General features: G+C 40.6%; 1 protein-coding gene across 4 annotated transcripts in view; it reads right to left on the bottom strand.

Annotated features, from left to right (window-relative positions):
- Positions 1-358: 358 nt before the first annotated feature.
- KIAA1958 (KIAA1958 ortholog) overlaps positions 359-18,164 on the bottom strand; it is a 189,806-nt gene continuing 172,000 nt past the window's right edge. For 2 of the 4 annotated variants that reach the window (XM_035254787.3, XM_078374412.1), the window contains exons 3-4: positions 15,902-16,074; positions 359-1,570 (exon numbers count right to left, since the gene is read on the bottom strand). In XM_035254787.3, coding sequence (XP_035110678.1) covers positions 764-1,570; positions 15,902-16,074 — 980 coding nt within the window. In that variant the 3' untranslated portion in view covers positions 359-763. The remainder of the gene's footprint in view (positions 1,571-15,901; positions 16,075-18,164) is intronic. The other 2 variants (XM_035254793.3, XM_035254801.3) reach the window with 2 other exon arrangements.

The raw sequence follows: 18,164 nt of genomic DNA, 5'->3' as shown, positions 1-18,164 counted from the left end.
ACTAGAACAAACTGTCTAGTTCACTAGAAGCCTTGTTCTCACAGACACCCCTTCGGAGTGTGAAGCTTTTATCATAAAATTCTCTCCATTGACAGCCAAGATGGGGTTCCTCCCACTGCTGGGAGCTGTGGATTGGCCCCTGCGTCCCAGTCAGATGACCAACTGTCGCTTGAGGATCTTCCCCGACATGAGGCTGCCTGCCCTCCAGAACCACGTTATCCACCAACAAAAACAAAGCAGCGTCAAGCGCAATCTGTCTTCTGGAACTAGGGAACGTGTCTGCCTCTCTGTTTCCTAACTGTGAGTGTAATTCAACAAAGTGTACAGTCTTCCTAACATTCTAAAGCTACTGGGCTACTGGGATTTTTTTTTTTTTTTTTTAATAACTACTTAACAGTTTCCTTTTTTGTTCCTTTTTTTTTTTTTTTTTTTTTGAGAAAACCTGTGCTAGAAAGGCACTAGAGAAAATGAATTTCCTCACTCTTGTATGTAGCAGTTATACACTGTGTTAGATTCTAAAAGCTAACAAAGTTGATACACATTTGGATAAAACATCTGCATGATTTAGACTCATCTACTTTCATTTTAAAAAGCAAACCCCAAGTCAAAGGGAGAGCAGGCCACACCCAAGGGAGAGCGCCAGACCGGGAGTCACACCTGGTCAGCCTCTGCCTCTGTGGAGTTCCGGCTGCTCCACACCCGGTCACGTGAGGGAGCGCCCACTGAGCAGGTGATAGGGCAGTGGCCGGGCCCCAGGGAGTGCTCACTGGCAGCAGCTGTGGGAGCCAAGCCTCCGGGAGACCTGAGTGAATGAGACAAAGGTGAAGTTCTCGCAGTTTTCCAGCTTGACCTTCTTGGCTAAGTTTGGGACAATTCCCCGAAGAGAGCGCAGCCCCATCCTCTGCTCCTCATACCACACACTGCCCATGTCTGTGGCCTCCTTCCTGGCAGTCAGGTAGAAGGGGGACTTGGCCTCCATTTGGGTGGGTGGCCGGTGGATGTACATGTACTTGTAGAGAAGGCAGTAAGGGCACTGTTTGTGTCCTCGGGAATGCTCATGGTAGATTTTCCCATGACACACTCTGGTGGAGCCACTCCGGCTCTCCCGCTTGACGCTGTCGGTCCGGGCAAAGTAGGGCTGGTTTTGGGGGTCTTTGAGTAGCTCGATGTCACCGTACATCAGATCCGCATGCTCCTGCAGGGTCCGCATGTTCAGGTACTGGCTGTTGTACTTGACCACTGTGGATAGGAGAGTAATAGGGTTGTCATCCCCCAGACACCCTGCCTGCCACATCTCCTCCTCATCAGAAAGTGAGAAGTAGACGATGTTGCGAGAACGGGCGCCCGACATGCCTGCCTTACTCAGCACCCACAGCTTCTCCTTGAGTTTCTTGGTGGAGGAGCTGAAAGTGCTGCTGGTGATGGAAAAGCCCACACCTGCATTCTTCAGGATGCGGTCCAGGCCTCGGCGAATGGCATGGAGCGAGGTGGCCAGGAAGTCTGAGCCGTCACTCTTCTTAACGGTGACATAAAAGTTCTCGAGCAGTTCGTTCAACTTCACTGCAGGGATCTCAAATGAGACAAACACGGAGGTTACACACTTGACACTCACAGAGCCAGACCCCTCCTTCCTTCTAATCCTCACCAGGGGCTGTGTTGTGGACAACACGTTTTGTGACCCCTTAGCACGACATAGTAGAAAGAACAGTGAATTTCAACCTGGAAGATCTAGGTTCCATACTTGGCTCCACCTAATCTTTTTAAACCTCAGTATTCCAATCTGCAAACTAGAACATCATAATCAATACCTTTTCCAAGGTTGTAATGCTTAAAGCAGAGGACCATGAAAGGGTCTGTAAATACTAATGAACACCCAACCCAATACACATATATACATGTGTCTCCAAATACATACGTGTGTGTGTGTGTGTGTGTACACTTATTATTATTCGCTGTTTGTAACTTTGACTATTCCTCTTGGAAAGCCCTTGGTTTTCTGTTTGCAAATCAGTTGCTTCCCTTTCCTTTAATAAAATTCAACCAAACTCTCTGAAGGATTCCTGAATTAAACAAACTCTGAATAACTTCATCGTTAATTTCCTTGATATCTGCACAGACTCCATTTGGTTACTAGACATAGTGCTGTAGGGAAAGACGTCTGATATATCCATTTTGCGCGGCAAGTTAATGCTCCTTGATTTTTCACTTGAATTTATCTGAATAGGTCCTGAAATATCTGGCTTAATGAACCATAGGTTTTCAATATCATTGTTTGTTTAAAAGATATGAAAAAGCTGGGCATGGTGGCTCATGCCTGTAATCTGAACACTTAGAGAGGTCAAGGTGGGTGAATCACCTGAGGTCAGGTGTTCAAGACCAGCCTGGCCAACATGGTGAAACCCTGTCTCTACTAAAAATACAGAATTAGCTGGGCGTGGTTGTGCGTGCCTGTAGTCCCAGGTACTTGGGAGGCTGAGGCAGGAGAATTGCTTAAGTCGGGGAGGCGGAGGTCACAGTGAGCCGAGATTGCACCATTGCACTACAGCCTGGGCGACAAGACCAAAACTCCATCTCAGAAAAAACGATATGAAAAAGTTAATGCCTATCCTGACAGAACGAGCTCCTTATTTAGAGACGGTAAGGAAGCTTGGCTACTAAGGAAGCTTTATTTTCAAGATGAAACTACAAAGGCAAGCCAGACCTTGTTCATGGTCTATTCGGGCTGAATACATATTCTAGGACAATTAGAAAGTGCCAATAAAATTTTTTTATTGAGTAGAAACTGGACGGGTAACATTCATTCTTCTAATAGCCCTTAATTAAGGAGGAAATAAAAGCTGAATTATAGATTAAAAATTAACTAAACTGAAAACATTATACATCAAAATGTATGAGATGTTGCTAAATATACATAATAAATATACATTATAGTCTTGAATGACACTGTTAGAAAACTTTATTGGGAATAAGCAAAATAAGCAAACTGATTATTCAACTCAAAAAGTTAAAAAACGTAAACTAAACTCAAAAATTGTAGAATGGGGTTGGGCACGGTGACTCATGTCTGTAATCCCAGCACTTTGGGAGGTCAACGTGGGTGGATCACTTGAGGTCAGGAGTTCAAGAGCAGCCTAGTCAACATGGCAAAACCCCATTTCTACAAAAAAATAGAAAAATTAGCCAGGCATGGTGGTGCACACCTCTAGTCCAGTCCCAGCTACTCGGGAGGCTGAGGCAGAAGAACTGCTTGAACCCGCAAGGCAGAGGTTGGAGTAAGCTGAGATCATGCCACTGCACTCCAGCCTGAGTAACAGAGCAAGATTCCATCTCAAAAAAAAAAAAAAAAAAGTAGAGTGAATCAATAAAAATAAATTAATTAATGGACTAGAAAACAAATAAATTGGGATAGATAAAAATGTAATCTTTGAAAAGACCTACAAAGCCAACAGACTTCTAGCAGGTCTGGCTTTATAAAGAGAGTGAGAAAGGAGGAAAGGAAATATTTACACCTAAACCATATTAGGAGTAAGAAAGACTAAAACTACAGAAAATGAAGAGAGTAAAGAATATGAAAGGACATCACATACTTACACATATTAATCTGAAAACTTAAGATAGCCTGAACAATTGTCTAGCAAAATATAATTACTGGGCCCAATAAAAGATAAAAGATCTGAATAGCCCCATAGAGTGTGAAATGATAGTCAAACATGTATATCGTTACTAAAATGATGGCTTTATGGAATCAGTTCAGCTTTTCTTTTCATTTAAACAGTTTCCAGAGCATAGGAAAAAGACAGAAAGGCTCTTCATTTTTTTCTAACCCAAATCTGACCAATATTACATTAAAACCCAAAGTATAACTTCCCCAAGTAAAATACAAGCAATTTTCATTTTTCATGTTATTGGGTTAAATAGAATGTATGCACATCAGTACCACGCAAAGCAAGGGCATGGCTCTGATATGCACAGGTTCCAGTTCATATGGTACCTCTCAAAACAAAGACTGCCTGTGTAACCAGGTATCCCAGCCTTGAAATGCATTTTTTTTTTTTTTTTTTTTGAGACAGAGTCTCATTCGGTGGCCTAGGCTGGAGTGCAGTGGCAAGACCTCAGTTCACTGCAGCTTCACTTCCTGGGTTCAAGTGATTCTCCTGCCTCAGACTTCTCAGTAGCTGGGACTATAGGTGTGTGCCACCGTGCCCAGCTAATTTTTAGATTTTTTAGTAGAGACAGGGTTTCACCATGTTGGCCAGGCTGGTCTCAAACTCCTGACCTCAAGTGATTCACCCACCTTGGCCTCCCAAAGTGCTGGGATTATAAGCATGAGCCACCGAGCCTAGCTAAAATGCATTGTAAAGTTTTTTTTTCCTTTCCTTCTGAGCCTCAGAATGTACCCTTGAAAGGTACCACAAGATCCTTTGTTTCCCTCCTCTCCCACCAGACACTCCCTTACAGCATGCACATTTATCTAACTGTGTACTTATTCAACTTATACCAGGCACACTTATCTATGCACTTACTTAGAAGTTCCAGGGCTAATCTGGAGACAAACCAGGCCTGGAGACCCAGTTGCAAAATTCCAGAGATTACCTCAAGGCCAACAACCCAGCTACTGTTGAGATGAGGCCACCGTGCTCCAGGTGGACTACAACTTAAGATACCCACTGGAACAAGACACAGAGACCTTGTGCCCAGCAGCACTCCGCATGCCTTGCATTCCAAGTTCCCTTTTAAAGCCTCTCTCTCCAGCCAAAGTTTAAAATGGTTTCTACACGGCACTGTCATTTCCCCACTGCTAGTGCTGGAATAAAGTCACTTTCCTTTAACTGCATCTCATTTTTGTTACTGGCTTTGCAAGTGGTGAGCAGCTGCAACTGGGTTTGGTTACACCTGTGTTATCAAGTTAAATTTAGGACTGCAGGACACCAATACTGCATCAAAACAAGGGGGGATTATTGTAGAATGTAAAAATGATTCACTCTCTTTTTGTTTAATAGAGAGTGTCATGAGTTTTCGTTGGACGAATGGATTAATGATAATACATTCAAGGCATTATGGGAAGACAAGAGAAAGGCATCAGACCTATTCTGTGAGCATCATGGGAAGTGTCTGACTCCTGAAGTGAACACAAAATGATTCCATCTTAATGAATATTTTAATAGAATTGACATTAAACACATTAAGGCAAAAAGTAATATGAACTTACAAATACTTAAAAAATATTTGAAAAAAATGTGATATCCATTACAAATAAAAATTCGAATTCAAATTTAGATAGGAACAAAAAGATCCTCTGACTATGAAGAAGAGTAATTTACAGGTAAGAACTAGAAAAACTATACCCACAATGAAAACATTCAAATCTTTCTTAAAAGTCAGGAACAGGAAGAGCTTACTGAAGAACACTGTTATTGTATAATAGTGTTCTGGAGGTTCTAACAAACCAGGTAAGACAAGAAAAAGAAGTCATATATACACATATATATGTATGTATGTATTTGGGAAAGGAAAAAGACAAAGTATAATTGCTTTCTGATAATCTGGTTGTTGGTCCAGGAAACTCCAAGAGATTCAGCTCAAAAGTTATCAGAGTAGGTTAGTTGTATGCAAACTATAAGAAAAACAGCTTTCTGACCTGGGCGCAGTGGCTTAGAAAGTAATCCCAGCACCTCGGGAGGCCAAGGCAGGTGGATCACCTGAGGTAGGGAGTTGGAGACCAGCCTGACCAATGTGGAGAAAACACTAAAAAATATTTTTTAGTCTATACTAAAAAATAAAAACTTAGCCGGGCGTGGTGGTGCATGCCTGTAATCCCAGCTACTCAGGAGGCTGAGGCAGGAGAATCGCTTGAACCCAGGAGGTGGAGGTTGCAGTGAGCCGAGATTGCACCATTGCACTCCAGCCTGAGCAACAAGAGTGAAATTCCATCTCAACAAAACAAAACAAAACAACAGCTTTCTTAGATACCAGCGATTAAAATAACTTCCCAATAACCATTGCACTAAAACTCAGCTGACTTTGGATTTTTCTGTTGTCACTTGCAACTCCTTACTTGCAGGTGGTAAGCTCCCTCCCTGTATAGTAGTTGAGACTCCTTTGGTTGCAAGAGACAGACCAAACTTGAAGCTGAGGCAGGGAGGGCTATCAGGAGTGGACTCTAAGGCCATCAGGACTCTCATTATCTCTCATCTCTGCTTCTTTGTGCAGCCGCTTTTTTTTTCATATAGCTGCAAGCACAGCCATCTACCACTCCCCAAAATTTACATCTTAAAGCTTCAGGTTTAGCAAGAGACCAACTCTCATTTTCAGGAGAAAAACACCCCAAAGAAGAATTCTGATTGGCCCTAACCCAAACAACTTGCCAAAAGGTAGTCCACTCTATCAATTCTCCTAATGTGATGGCTTCTGCAATAACCACGGAGAATTACAGAAGAGGACGCATTATAGAAGAAAGGGGAAGGGTTCCTGAAGAAGGGGTGCTGAGTAGAAAATCTTATTTTTTATGTTAGTGCTTTAAACAAAAACCAAAAAACAAATCTTTGATAGTTTCCTGCACCCTTGGGATAAATTCCAAACTGTTTACTTTGTATTCAAGTCTTCACAATCTGCTCCCACAGTACGAGAAGACAGTTACAATTCCCCTCCCTGTACACGCCCTTTGGCAACATGACATTGCTGCTTCTCCTATCAAGTAAAATCCATTTTTCCACCCCTTGAATCTGGGCTAGCCATGTGACTTATTTTAACCAGAAGAATACGGCTGAAGTGACAATGTGTGAATTCCAAGCCTTCAAGGAATGTGTGAATTCCCAGGCTTGAAGGGGTTCTGCGTTTGCTGGTTTTGTCTTTTTTTTTTTTTTTTTGAGACGGAGTTTCGCTGTTGTTACTCAGACTGGGGTGCAATGGCGCAATCTCGGCTCACCGCAACCTCCGCCTCCTGGGTTCAAGCAATTCTCCTGCCTCAGCCTCCTGAGTAGCTGGGACTACAGGCACGCACTACCATGCCCAGCTAATTTTTGTATTTTTAGTAGAGATGGGGTTTCACCATGTTGACCAGGATGGTCTCGATTTCTTGACCTCGTGATCCACCCTCCTCGGCCTCCCAAAGTGCTGGGATTATAGGCATGAGCCACCATGCCCGGCCTGTCTTTTTTTTTTTTTCAAGACAGTCTCACTCTGTCACCCTGACTGGAGGGCAGTGGCATGATCACAGCCCGCTGTAGCATCCACCTCCTGGGTTCAAGGGATTCTCCTGCCTCACCTTCCTGAGTAGCTGGGACTACAGGCACATACCACCACGTCCAGCTAATTTTTGTATTTTTAGTAAGGATGGGGGTTTCACCAAGTTGGTCAGGCTGGTCTTCAACTCCTGACCTCAAATGATCTGCCTGCCTCTGTCTCCCAAAGTGCTGGGATTACGGGTGTGACTGTGCCCCACCTGCTTCTGTCTTACAGGTTCTTACCAGCTTAGTGCATGGTGTTGCCGTGTCAGGAGGCCCAGTTAGACTGTGGGGATATGGGTACAAGCTGTTTTCCAGCTAACATGCAAGTGACTGCACCCATATGAGTTCCAGCTAACATGCAAGTGACTGCACCCATATGAGTTCCAGCTAACATGCAAGTGACTGCACCCATGTGAGACCAGCAGGGGAGGTACTAGGCTGAGCTCAGTCCAAAATGCTTACTCATCAAATCATGAACAAATAAAATGGTTGTTGCTTTAGATCCCTATATTTTTGCGTGGTTTTGTTAGAGCAGTAGGTAACTGGTACACACTCTATTTTTGTAACCTCATCTTCTGTTCTCTTTGTACTCTATTTTCCAGCTTCATTGAACTTTTTGCCATAACTAAAAACCATAACGCCTTTTCTTTGTACTCTATTTTCCAGCTTCATTGAACTTTTTGCCATAACTAAAAACCATAACGCCTTTTCACGCCCCTTCCTCTGCTGAGAATGCTTTTTTCTACTAACCTTCTCTATTTGGAAAATCTCTATTCATTCTTCCAAAATTAGGTCAAATTCTACTTTCTATATAACCTAAGCAAAGTTACTCTCTCATATGGGATCCCATGGCACTTAATTTAAATTTTTATTATGGCCTTTCCATGTGGTTCATTCTCTTATCTAGTTTATGTCTATCTCTTGAACTGAAAGTTCCCTGAAGGCAAGAACTATATTTCATTTGTTACTGGATCTTTAACACATACCAGAAGTCCCAAAATATATGATTGGTACTATGTAACCATGGGTTAGGCTAGGCACGGTGGCTCATGCCTGTAATCCTAGCACTTTGGGAGACTAAAGTGGGCAGATTGCTTGAGCTGTTTTTCAGACCAGCCTGGGCAACATGGTGAAACCTTGTCTCTACAAAAAAATGTAAAAATTAGCCAGGCATGGTGGTGCAGGCCTATAGTCCCAGCTACTCAGAAGGCTGAGAAAGGTGAATCACTTGAACCCTGGAAGTAGAGGTTGCAGTGAGCAAGATCACATCACTGTACTCCTGCCTCGGTGACAGAGTGAGACCCTGTCTCAAAAAACAAAAACAAAAAAACCAATGAGTTAAACCAATGCATTAACCTAGTGTCAGGAGAACCAAGCTGACCTAGGATACAGAACATTCTTAATTTCCACAGAACACCACAAGTTTCAAAGTAAAATCACAGCAAAAGCAATTCCTAGAGAAATATCAAGTCACAACACTTAGACTGTTTGCACACAAGAAACTGTTCATTCTGGCCCATATTATTTGCCTCCTTAGTTTTCTCTGACTCAGTTTTGGTTGGTGATTACTCCCCCAGGTTACTAAGGCCTTCAAGTGATTATGAAGACATTGCAAGAAACCATTTTCCTTTAGTAACCACTCTGAATTGATTCACCATGTCAAGATTTACTATGGATGATAAAATTGGCTTCCTTGATGTAAAAATGACCAAAGAGAAGTCAGAGACTGGTCATGGGGCTGATGATACCAAGTGGGAAAGAATAAAATTTAAAAACTTGGCTGGGTGTGGTGGCTCATGCCTGTAATCCCAGAACTTTGGGAGGCCAAGACAGGCAGATCGCTTGAGCCCAGGAGTTTGAAACCAGTCTGGGCAACATAGTGAGACCCTGCCTCTAGAAAAAGATTTAAAAATTAGTCAGGCATGGTGGTGCACATCTGCAGTCCCAGCTACTCAGGAGGCTGAGGTGGGAGAATTACTTGAAGATATTTTTTATTTCTTCAAGTTCTTTTTGTTTCACATTTATTGATTTTAGACCTTCTTTGATAAGCATTTAAAGCCAATTTTTTTCTCTAGACATTAGTTTAGCTATGACTTACAAATTCTGATAAACGGTGATTTAATTTTCATTCAATTCAAGACATTTTATAACTTCCTTTGTGATTTCTTCTTGGTCCTTTGGTTATTAGTAATCTATAGCTAACTTCCAAGTACTGGGAACATTCTAGTTAGCTATATGTAATTAATTTATAATTTAATTAGGTCAGGCACGGTAGCTCACACCTGTAATCCCAGCACCCTGGCAGTCTGAGGTGGAAGGATCACCTGAGGTTAGGAGACCGAGACCAGCCTGGCCAACGTGGCGAAACCCAGTCTCTACTAAAAATACAAAACATTAGCTGGGCATGGTGGCAGGTGTCTGTAATCCCAGCTACTCGGAAGGCTAAGGCATGAGAATTGCTTGAATCTGGGAGGCAGAGGTTGCAGTGAACCAAGATTGTGCCAGCCTGGGGAACAGAGCAAGACTCTGTCTCCAAAAACAAACAAACAAAAATTATAATTTAATTTTATTGTGGACAGAGAACATACTCTATATGACTTCAACCCTCTTAAGGAAATTAATTGAGACTTGTTTTATGACCCACCATATTGGTCTAGTTTGGTGACTATTCCATGGCATTTGGAAAGAATTTGTATTCTGCACTTGGTTGGAGTGCTACACACAGGTCAATTAGGTTAAGTCAGTTTGATAGTGTTAAGTCCTTAGCCCTACTGATTTTCAGTCTGCTTGTTCTATAAATTACCAAGGGAGAAGTACTAAACTCTCCAACTGTGGATTTGCAATTTTTCGTTTAAGTTTTATCATCTTTTGCTTCATGTGCATTTATGCTCTAAGTGTACACACATGATCTTCATGTCTTCTTGATGAATTGTTTTTATCATTACAAAATTTCTTTCTTCCTGTTAAAATTCCTTCTGTGGAATTCTACTTTGTTTGATATTAATAGCTACTTCAGGTTTCTTATGATTAATGCTTGTATAGTATATATTTCTCCCATCACTTTACTTTTAACCTTTGTGAGTCTTTATATTTAAATTCAGATGTGAATAGCACATAGTTAGTCCCAGCTTTTAAAAAAAAATCCAGTCTGACAATATCTCTCTTTTCATTGGTAGACATAATTATCAAGACAGCTGGGTTTACATCTACCATATCTTGCCATTTGTTTTTTATTTCTTCCATTGGTTCTTTATTCCTTTTTGCCTCTTATTTCTGATTGAAGTTTTTTTTTGGTTTTAGAATTCCACTTGTATTTCCACATTAGGATTATTCACTGCATCTCTTTGCTTTATATTTTTAGTCTTGTTCTAAGATTTGCATTATACATGTATCAGTCTACCTTCAAATACTATACCACTCTGCATATATTGCTGGAACTTTACAACAGTACACTTTCATTCTTCCACGTATCCTTTTTGCTGTCGATACAATGCATTTTTTCCCTCCATATATAACATATAAACCTCGCGATACATTGTTATGAGAAAAATAAATTTTATATGCCAATCAAGTACTTTTTATTCCTTTATAAGATCCTTGTTTCTATATGGTATAATTTTGTTTCTGTCTGAAGAGCTTCTTTTAATGTATATTGTTGTGTAGGTCTTTTGGTGATGAATTATCTCAGCTTTGGTGCATATTAAAGGTTTTTATTTCGCCTTTATTTTTATTTTCTCTAAATATAAAACTCTATGTTGACAGTTTTTCCTTTAGCTCTTTAAAGATAAAATGTGGCACATATACACCATGGAATATTATGCAGCAATCAGAAACGATGAGTTCGTGTCGTTTGTAGGGACATGGATGAATCTGGAAAACATCATCCTCAGCAAACTGACACAAGAACAGAAAATGAAACACCGCATATTCTCACTCATAGGTGGGTGATGAAAAATGAGAACACATGGACACAGGGAGGGGAGTACTAAACACTGGGGTCTATTGGGGGGGAAAGGGGAGGGCCAGTGGGAGGGGGAGGTGGGGAGGGATAGCCTGGGGAGAAATGCCAAATGTGGGTGAAGGGGAGAAGAAAAGCAAAGCACACTGCCATGTGTGTACCTACGCAACTGTCTTGCATGCTCTGCTCATGTACCCCAAAACCTATAATCCAATAAAAAATTAAAAAAAAAAAAAAAGAAATTACAGTAGGCTGGGTGTGGTGGCTCATGCCTGTAATCCCAGCACTTTGGGAGGCCATGGCAGGTGGATTATTTGAGCCCAGGAGTTCAAGACCAGTGTGGGCAACATGGCGAAACCCCATCCCTACAAAAAATACAAAAATTAGCTAGGCATGCTGGTGTACACCTGTGGTCCCAGCTACTCAGGAGGCTGAGGTGGGAGGATCACTTGAACCTAGGAGGCAGGGGTTGCAGTGAGCCATGATCAAACCACTGCACTCCAGCCTGGGTGACAGAGAGACCCCGTCTCCAAAAAAAGGAAAAAAAAAAAAAAAAAAAAAAAGATATTATTCTACTGTCTTCTGGTTTGTGCAGTTTCTAATGAGTTTTTTTTTCCTTTTCTCTGCATCAATTTAATATTTTTATTATTCCATTTTATCTTGTTATAGTTTTCATTTAAAAAGTCAGTGATCTTTGAAAAAAAATTTTAAAATTTTAAAAACTTACATATTTACCCATGTAGCTATCATTTCTAGTAATTTCATCCCTTTGTTTAGTTCTGTATTTCCACATAGTATCATTTTCCTTCTGGCTGAAGGGACTTCTTTTAACATTTTTCTCAGTGTAAATCTGCTGATGAAAAATTCCTTCATTCTTGCCCAGAAAGTCTTTATTTGATCTTAATTTTTTAAAGCTGTTTTGGCTGAGGATAGTGAAAGTATTTTTCTTTAAAGAAATTGCCCCATTGTCTTTTCATTTTCATTGTTTCTCAGGAGAAACCTGTTGTTGACCTTATCTTTGTTCCTTTGTATATAATATGTCTTGTTTATCTGGCTGCTTTTTTCTCTTTATCATTGGTTTTAAGCAATTTGATTACTTCCTCCTCCCCCTTTTCTCCTTTTGTTCAGGGATTCCAATTACATGTACATTAGGCTGCCTGAAATTGTCCCACATGTCAGTAATGCTCTGATTATTTTTTAAAATTCTCAGGCTGGGTATGGTGGCTCATGTCTGTAATCCCAGCACTTTGGGAGGCCAAGGCAGGAGAATAGCTTGAGCCCAGGAGTTTGAGATCAGTCTCGGCAACAGAGAGATACATAATCTGTACAAAAAATAAATTAGCCAGGTGTGGTGGCTCATGCCTGTGGTCCTAGCTACTCAGGAGGCTGAGGTGGAAGGACCACTTGAGTCCAGGAGGTTGAGGCTGCAGTGAGCTATGACTGGACCACTGCATTTCAGCCTGGGTGACAGAGCAAGGCTCTGTCTCAAAATTTTAAAAATTCTCTTTTCTTTCTGTGTTTCATTTTACATAGTTACTATTGTTATATATTCAAGTTCATATATTTTCTTCTCTAAGTAAAACATGCCTAAGCAGTTTGTCTTTCATCACACATTGTAGTTTTATATCTAGAGGTTCATTTTGGGTCTTTTTTATATTTTCCATGTCTCTGTTTAAATTTGTGAACTTATCAAATATAGCTACAATAACTATTTTAATGTCCTTGTCTTCTAGTTATATAATCTAGTTAGTTCTGGCCTGATTTTGATGGATTCATCCTTTAAGATGAATGTATTTTTTTAATTCATCTTTAAGGGATGTATTTTCTTGCTGCATGGCATGTCTGATAATTTTTGTTTAGGTGCTAGACATTGTGAATTTTATTTCTTGTGTTCTAAATTTTTTTTATATTATTATACATATTCTTAAGCTTTGTTCTGGGACATGATTAAGTTACTTGAAAATGCTTTGATCCTTTTGGATCTCTGTGAGATCCTCATTTTGGATCAAAGGATTTTGAAGATTTCCTGGGTGGAATTGGAGCAGTGCTCTGTCTAGGGCTAATTATTCCCCACACCTGATGCAAGACCTTTCTGAGTACTCTACCCCATGAATCCTGAGGTTTTTCTAATTTGGCTGGTAGATACAAGTACTGTTTCCAACTCTGTGTGAATGCCAAGTGCTGTTCCCTCTAATCCCTTCAGACAGTTCTTTGTCAGCCTCAGATAGCTTCCTCACACACATATGTTAATCAGTATTCAGCTGAGTATTTGAGGGAGATTATCTTCAGATCTCTTTCCTCAACTCAGCAAGTCTGCTGGGATCTGACTGGATTCTCCCTCCCTGCACCACCAACCTATTTTTAATTATTTCAAGGTGGCAAGCTAGAGGAGCCATAAGTATTACCTTGTTTGCTTCCTATCTCTCAGAGGTCACTGTCCTTAGCCTATTATACAGTGCCTTGAAAAACACTGTTTTGTATCTTCCATCTGTTTTATGGTTGTTCAGGAATGAGGGTAAATCTGGCTCTCAAACTGGCTGAAGTGAAAGATTTCACTGATTTTTCTCCCATGTATGAGTCTAGCTCCTATGTCTAGTAATAGTTGATTGGATGCTAGAAATTATGAAATTTACAATGCTGAATTCTGGATTTTATCATTTTTTTCTCAATGAGCACTGAAATTTCTTTCTAGGGAATTTGTATCCTCAGCCTCTCCAAACTGTGAGCTCAGTAATCACAAATCAGTGAGATTGCCAAGCTCTGTACAGATTCCCCTCACTTCATTGCAGTTCAGAAACTGCCTCCAGGCAGAAATCCTGAGAGATGGCAGGACTCCTCTCATTTGTGTCCTGTGTCTTAGGGATCACATTCTGTGCACCCTGTTCTGTCTAAAAACAGTTGTTTCATATATTATGTACAGTTTTCCAGGAGGGTAATTCTGGCCAGAAATGGAAATTTCAATTTGTTTTTAAATCTGCTAATTATTTTGATTAGTATATTGTTGCTTATCTCTGTATGTTTTTATTTTTATAATAATTTCATATATAGTCTATAATCTGCTATCTATAGGCCTTTTGTCTAAATCTGTTGTTTGTTGTTTTTATTCATCCTCACGCACTGTGGTTTATTTCCTTAAGCAGCTGCTTTTCTTTAATTTAATGAGCTCAAATTTAGTTACTCTTTCTCTGCAAAAAACCTGAGCATTTTGGATGTTCCCCTTAAAAGAGTATTATCTGCCAGGAGCTGGGTATGCTACCTACCTAGTACCTCTTTAGAACCCTTTCAGGTCCTCTCCTTAATCAAGAATTAATCAGTTCATCTTCCCTTTTTTAATAATGTTATCAGCATATGCCCTTTCATATGTGCTTACTGGTCACTACTTTAGTTTTTTTTGGCCCCATGGATGTTTCCCTGTCTGCAAGTATAGCAGAAAGGCCCCTCACACTATGTAGTGTACCATGGTGTCAGAAGTAGAAACCTGGGTTTCCTGTCCTATTTCATCTCTTGTTGATTCCCTAAGCACATGATTCAAACCTGGATATCTCACTTGCCCTTGGACTTCACCTATGACCTCTATTTGCAAGACGTTTCAATGTATGGTTCCAGCTTTAACAGTTCCAACATTTTAAGTCCCACATTCCTAACTCATTATCAGCCATGTCTATCTGCACATCTAAGTTAGACTCAGTGCAGTCAAATCAAAATACAGTACCTTTTTATTCTATCTCCACATGTCCAAGACATTTTCCCTTCTACTTACAAACCTCAAGCATTTCAAGTTAGGTAAGTTTTTCAGTATTTTGGGGTTTTTTTAGAGGCAGGTTCTGGCTATGATGTCCAGGCTGGAGTACAGTAGCTATTCACAGTCATCATCACAGCATACTATATCCCTGAACGCTTGGGCTCATGCAATCCTCCTGCCTTAGCCTCGTAAGTGGGACGGTTACAGGTATGTGCCAGTAGCCCTGGCTTTCAGGTTGGAAGAGATTTAAGAGCTCGTTGGGGAAACTGAGGACCAAGGACATTAATTAACTTTTTGCTCATTACTTCCAATTATTCCCCTAAAATACCACTTTTGTTATGTTTCTTCTCTCTCAAACAACTTGAATGGTTTCCCTTTGTCTAACCCTTAAGATGCTCACAGATTTTATGGCCAGTGTTTTCCCTACAATAGTCCCTTTCTCTGTCCCTGCAATAATCCTTTCAAATAAAGTCTCTCCTTAGCAAAAACAAAACAAGGTATTTCAGTGATTTTCCAGTGTTCACAAGATTTTAGCTTGGCACTTAAAGGTTATCAGAATCTGGTTTCATTGTCCATGGTACCAAGATATGAGGCCTCTGCTGTAGGCAAATGAGTCTATCTCCCCAAATTTATTCCTCCTCACAGCACTCAGCCTAGGAGACTCCTGTCCTCATCTAATTCTACTGAAATCCTACCTTTACTCAAAAATAAATCTTAAATATCAATTATCTCTCCAGTTTTACCAAACCGAAATTAATTTACCCATCTGAACTTTTCAGGCATTTCCCATCTATGAATTCATAACACGCTTGTTAAATTCTGCTTTGTGTGTAGATTTTTTCTATTTTATGTTATTTCAAAGTTTCCCCAGGCAGAAAGCCACCACTCTGCGTTCCCTACAACGCTTAGCACAGTGTCTGGCATATGGAAGCTCAGTGAAGTTGGGTGAAAGAAGTAAACTCAAGAATCCCTTACCTTGGTGATGTCTGTGTGGTCTTTGAGCCCGTTGGTCATGCACCAATATCGCCACACATTCAAGGCGTACCGCGTGGCTTTGGTAGTATTTGGGCTTACTGCACTGGTACACAGATCATTCAAGTCATCATTAATATTAAATACAGGAAATTTGTTGAGCTTAGTGGAATAAGCTAGAAACAAAAACAATAAAAGCATTAAAATAATTTGCCATTCCCTTCTTTAGAGAATTACATCTTGGGATGTTAAAAAACAGAAAACTCTAAAAGACAACACTTTAAAACATGAAATGTCTATTAAAGTATATGTGTATATGTGTGTGTGTGTGTGTGTGTGTGTGTGTGTGTGTATGAATAAGTAGGGAACAAATACTTATAACATGGAATCAATGCAGTAGCTAGCATTTAATCCCTACTATTTTTCCATATATACTAGCTTATGTACTAATGCAGGCATTCCAATAGAAATATAAAAATAAATGCTGAAAATCAAAGAATGCTCTAACATTTTCACTGAAAAAAAAAATAGCATTTCTATTAACATTAACAATTAAAAGGAAAGGAAGAAAGATAAAGCAAATAAATAACACATTCTTAGCACATGAAGACCTAGCATTTATTTGTAATTTACATTGTCAAATGTCTTGTGTGCCATCATGAGAATCCTTAAATGAAATGATGTTAGGAGTTTTTCTTTTCTTTTTTTTTTTGAGACGAGTTTCCCTCTTACTGCCTAGGCTAGAGTGCAATGGCGTGATCTCGGCTCACTGCAACGTCCGCCTCCTGGGTTCAAGCGATTCTCCTGCCTCAGTCTCCCACGTAGCTGGGATTATAGGCACCCATCCAGCTAATTTTCTGTATTTTTAGTAGAGATGGGGTTTTACCATGTTGGCCAGGCTGGTCTCAAACTCCTAACCTCAGGTGATTCACCCACCTTGGCCTCCCAAAGTGCTAGGATTACAGGCATGAACGACTGCACCTGGCCCTGTCTTAGCATTTTTTTTTTTAAGTTTTGTCCACAAAATTGATAGAGAGAGGGGTTTAAATCCTGATCCCACAACCAGTCAACTAGCTTTGAATTAGAAGGGAAGGTCAAGTGAGAGAAAAATTAGAGGAAAGAGGGAGGAATATTTCAGAGGGGCTCACATCTCCTCAGAGGAGAGGAAACATGGCTGAAGTTGCCATAATTACTTCAGATCAAGACAGGTATTCCTCAACATATCCACTCTAAGTGTTGGTTGTCTACAAAGGGATAACTAGTCCACAACCCTTAGCTGGATTTTTGTAAGACCCTGTGATCTGCTAAAACCAGGCTTAATCTGTTCAAATTGCAAGTCAAGGTAAAGCATCTCAAGGTAAAAACACTTCATCTAATAATTCTCACTCTCTGGACTATTGATGCATGCATTCAAATAAGGCGCTAACTGGCTAGGACTGTGGGAAACAGCAAAATGAAAAGTTAGTGCAATGACCCAGGTGGACTGCAAACTGGGTTCACTTTACCTCCCTCAACTCACCTTTCACTGTTCCCTCTGAGCATCTCCTTTATACCAAACTACCAGTCTCCTGCTGCACCCAGGATCTGTCAGCACCAGGACACCCACATTACACCTTAACCATGCACTGCCTGAGCAATCTTCATATAGTCATTTTTTTTTTTTTAGACAGTGTCTCGCTCTGCCACCCAGACTGGAGTGCAGTGGCATGATCTTGGCTCACTGCAACCTCCACCTCCCAGGTTCAAGTGATTCTCCTGCCTCAGCCTCCCACATAGCTGACATTACAGGCATCCACCACCACACCTGGCTAATTTTTGTATTTCTAGTAGAGATTGGGTTTCGCCATGTTGGCCAGGCTGGTCTTGAACTCCTGACTTAAGGTGATCTGTCCACCTCAGCCTCCTGAAGTGCTAGGATTAAAGGCGTAAGCCAAAGTGCCTAGCCTTCACATGGTCTTTGTACCAATCAAAATACTGTTTTTTTTTTTTTTAATTCCAAATCCACTTCTACATAACCTTTCCTTACACTCACCCAACTCTCTTATTCTCTCCTTTAGTCTGTGTCTCACATTTGCCTTACTACTTTTTAGGAGTGTGTTCTCATTGTGTCCAGAAGGTCTCCTCAATTGGTTTGCATTAAGACTATGTCTTTGCTCTTTCAGTCTTGATCCTGCCCAGAACTGTTGAACACACTCAGCTTTAATAAATGTATACAGCTGCAAAGGAAGAAAAAATGCTGGAAACTATCTGAAGCAACTGTGTCATG

The sequence above is a fragment of the Callithrix jacchus genome, chromosome 1, assembly GCF_049354715.1.
Source record: "Callithrix jacchus isolate 240 chromosome 1, calJac240_pri, whole genome shotgun sequence".
Taxonomy (NCBI): domain Eukaryota; kingdom Metazoa; phylum Chordata; class Mammalia; order Primates; family Cebidae; genus Callithrix; species Callithrix jacchus.
Note: the sequence above shows the minus strand (reverse complement) of the source record. Positions and strands in the feature narration are given on the sequence as shown.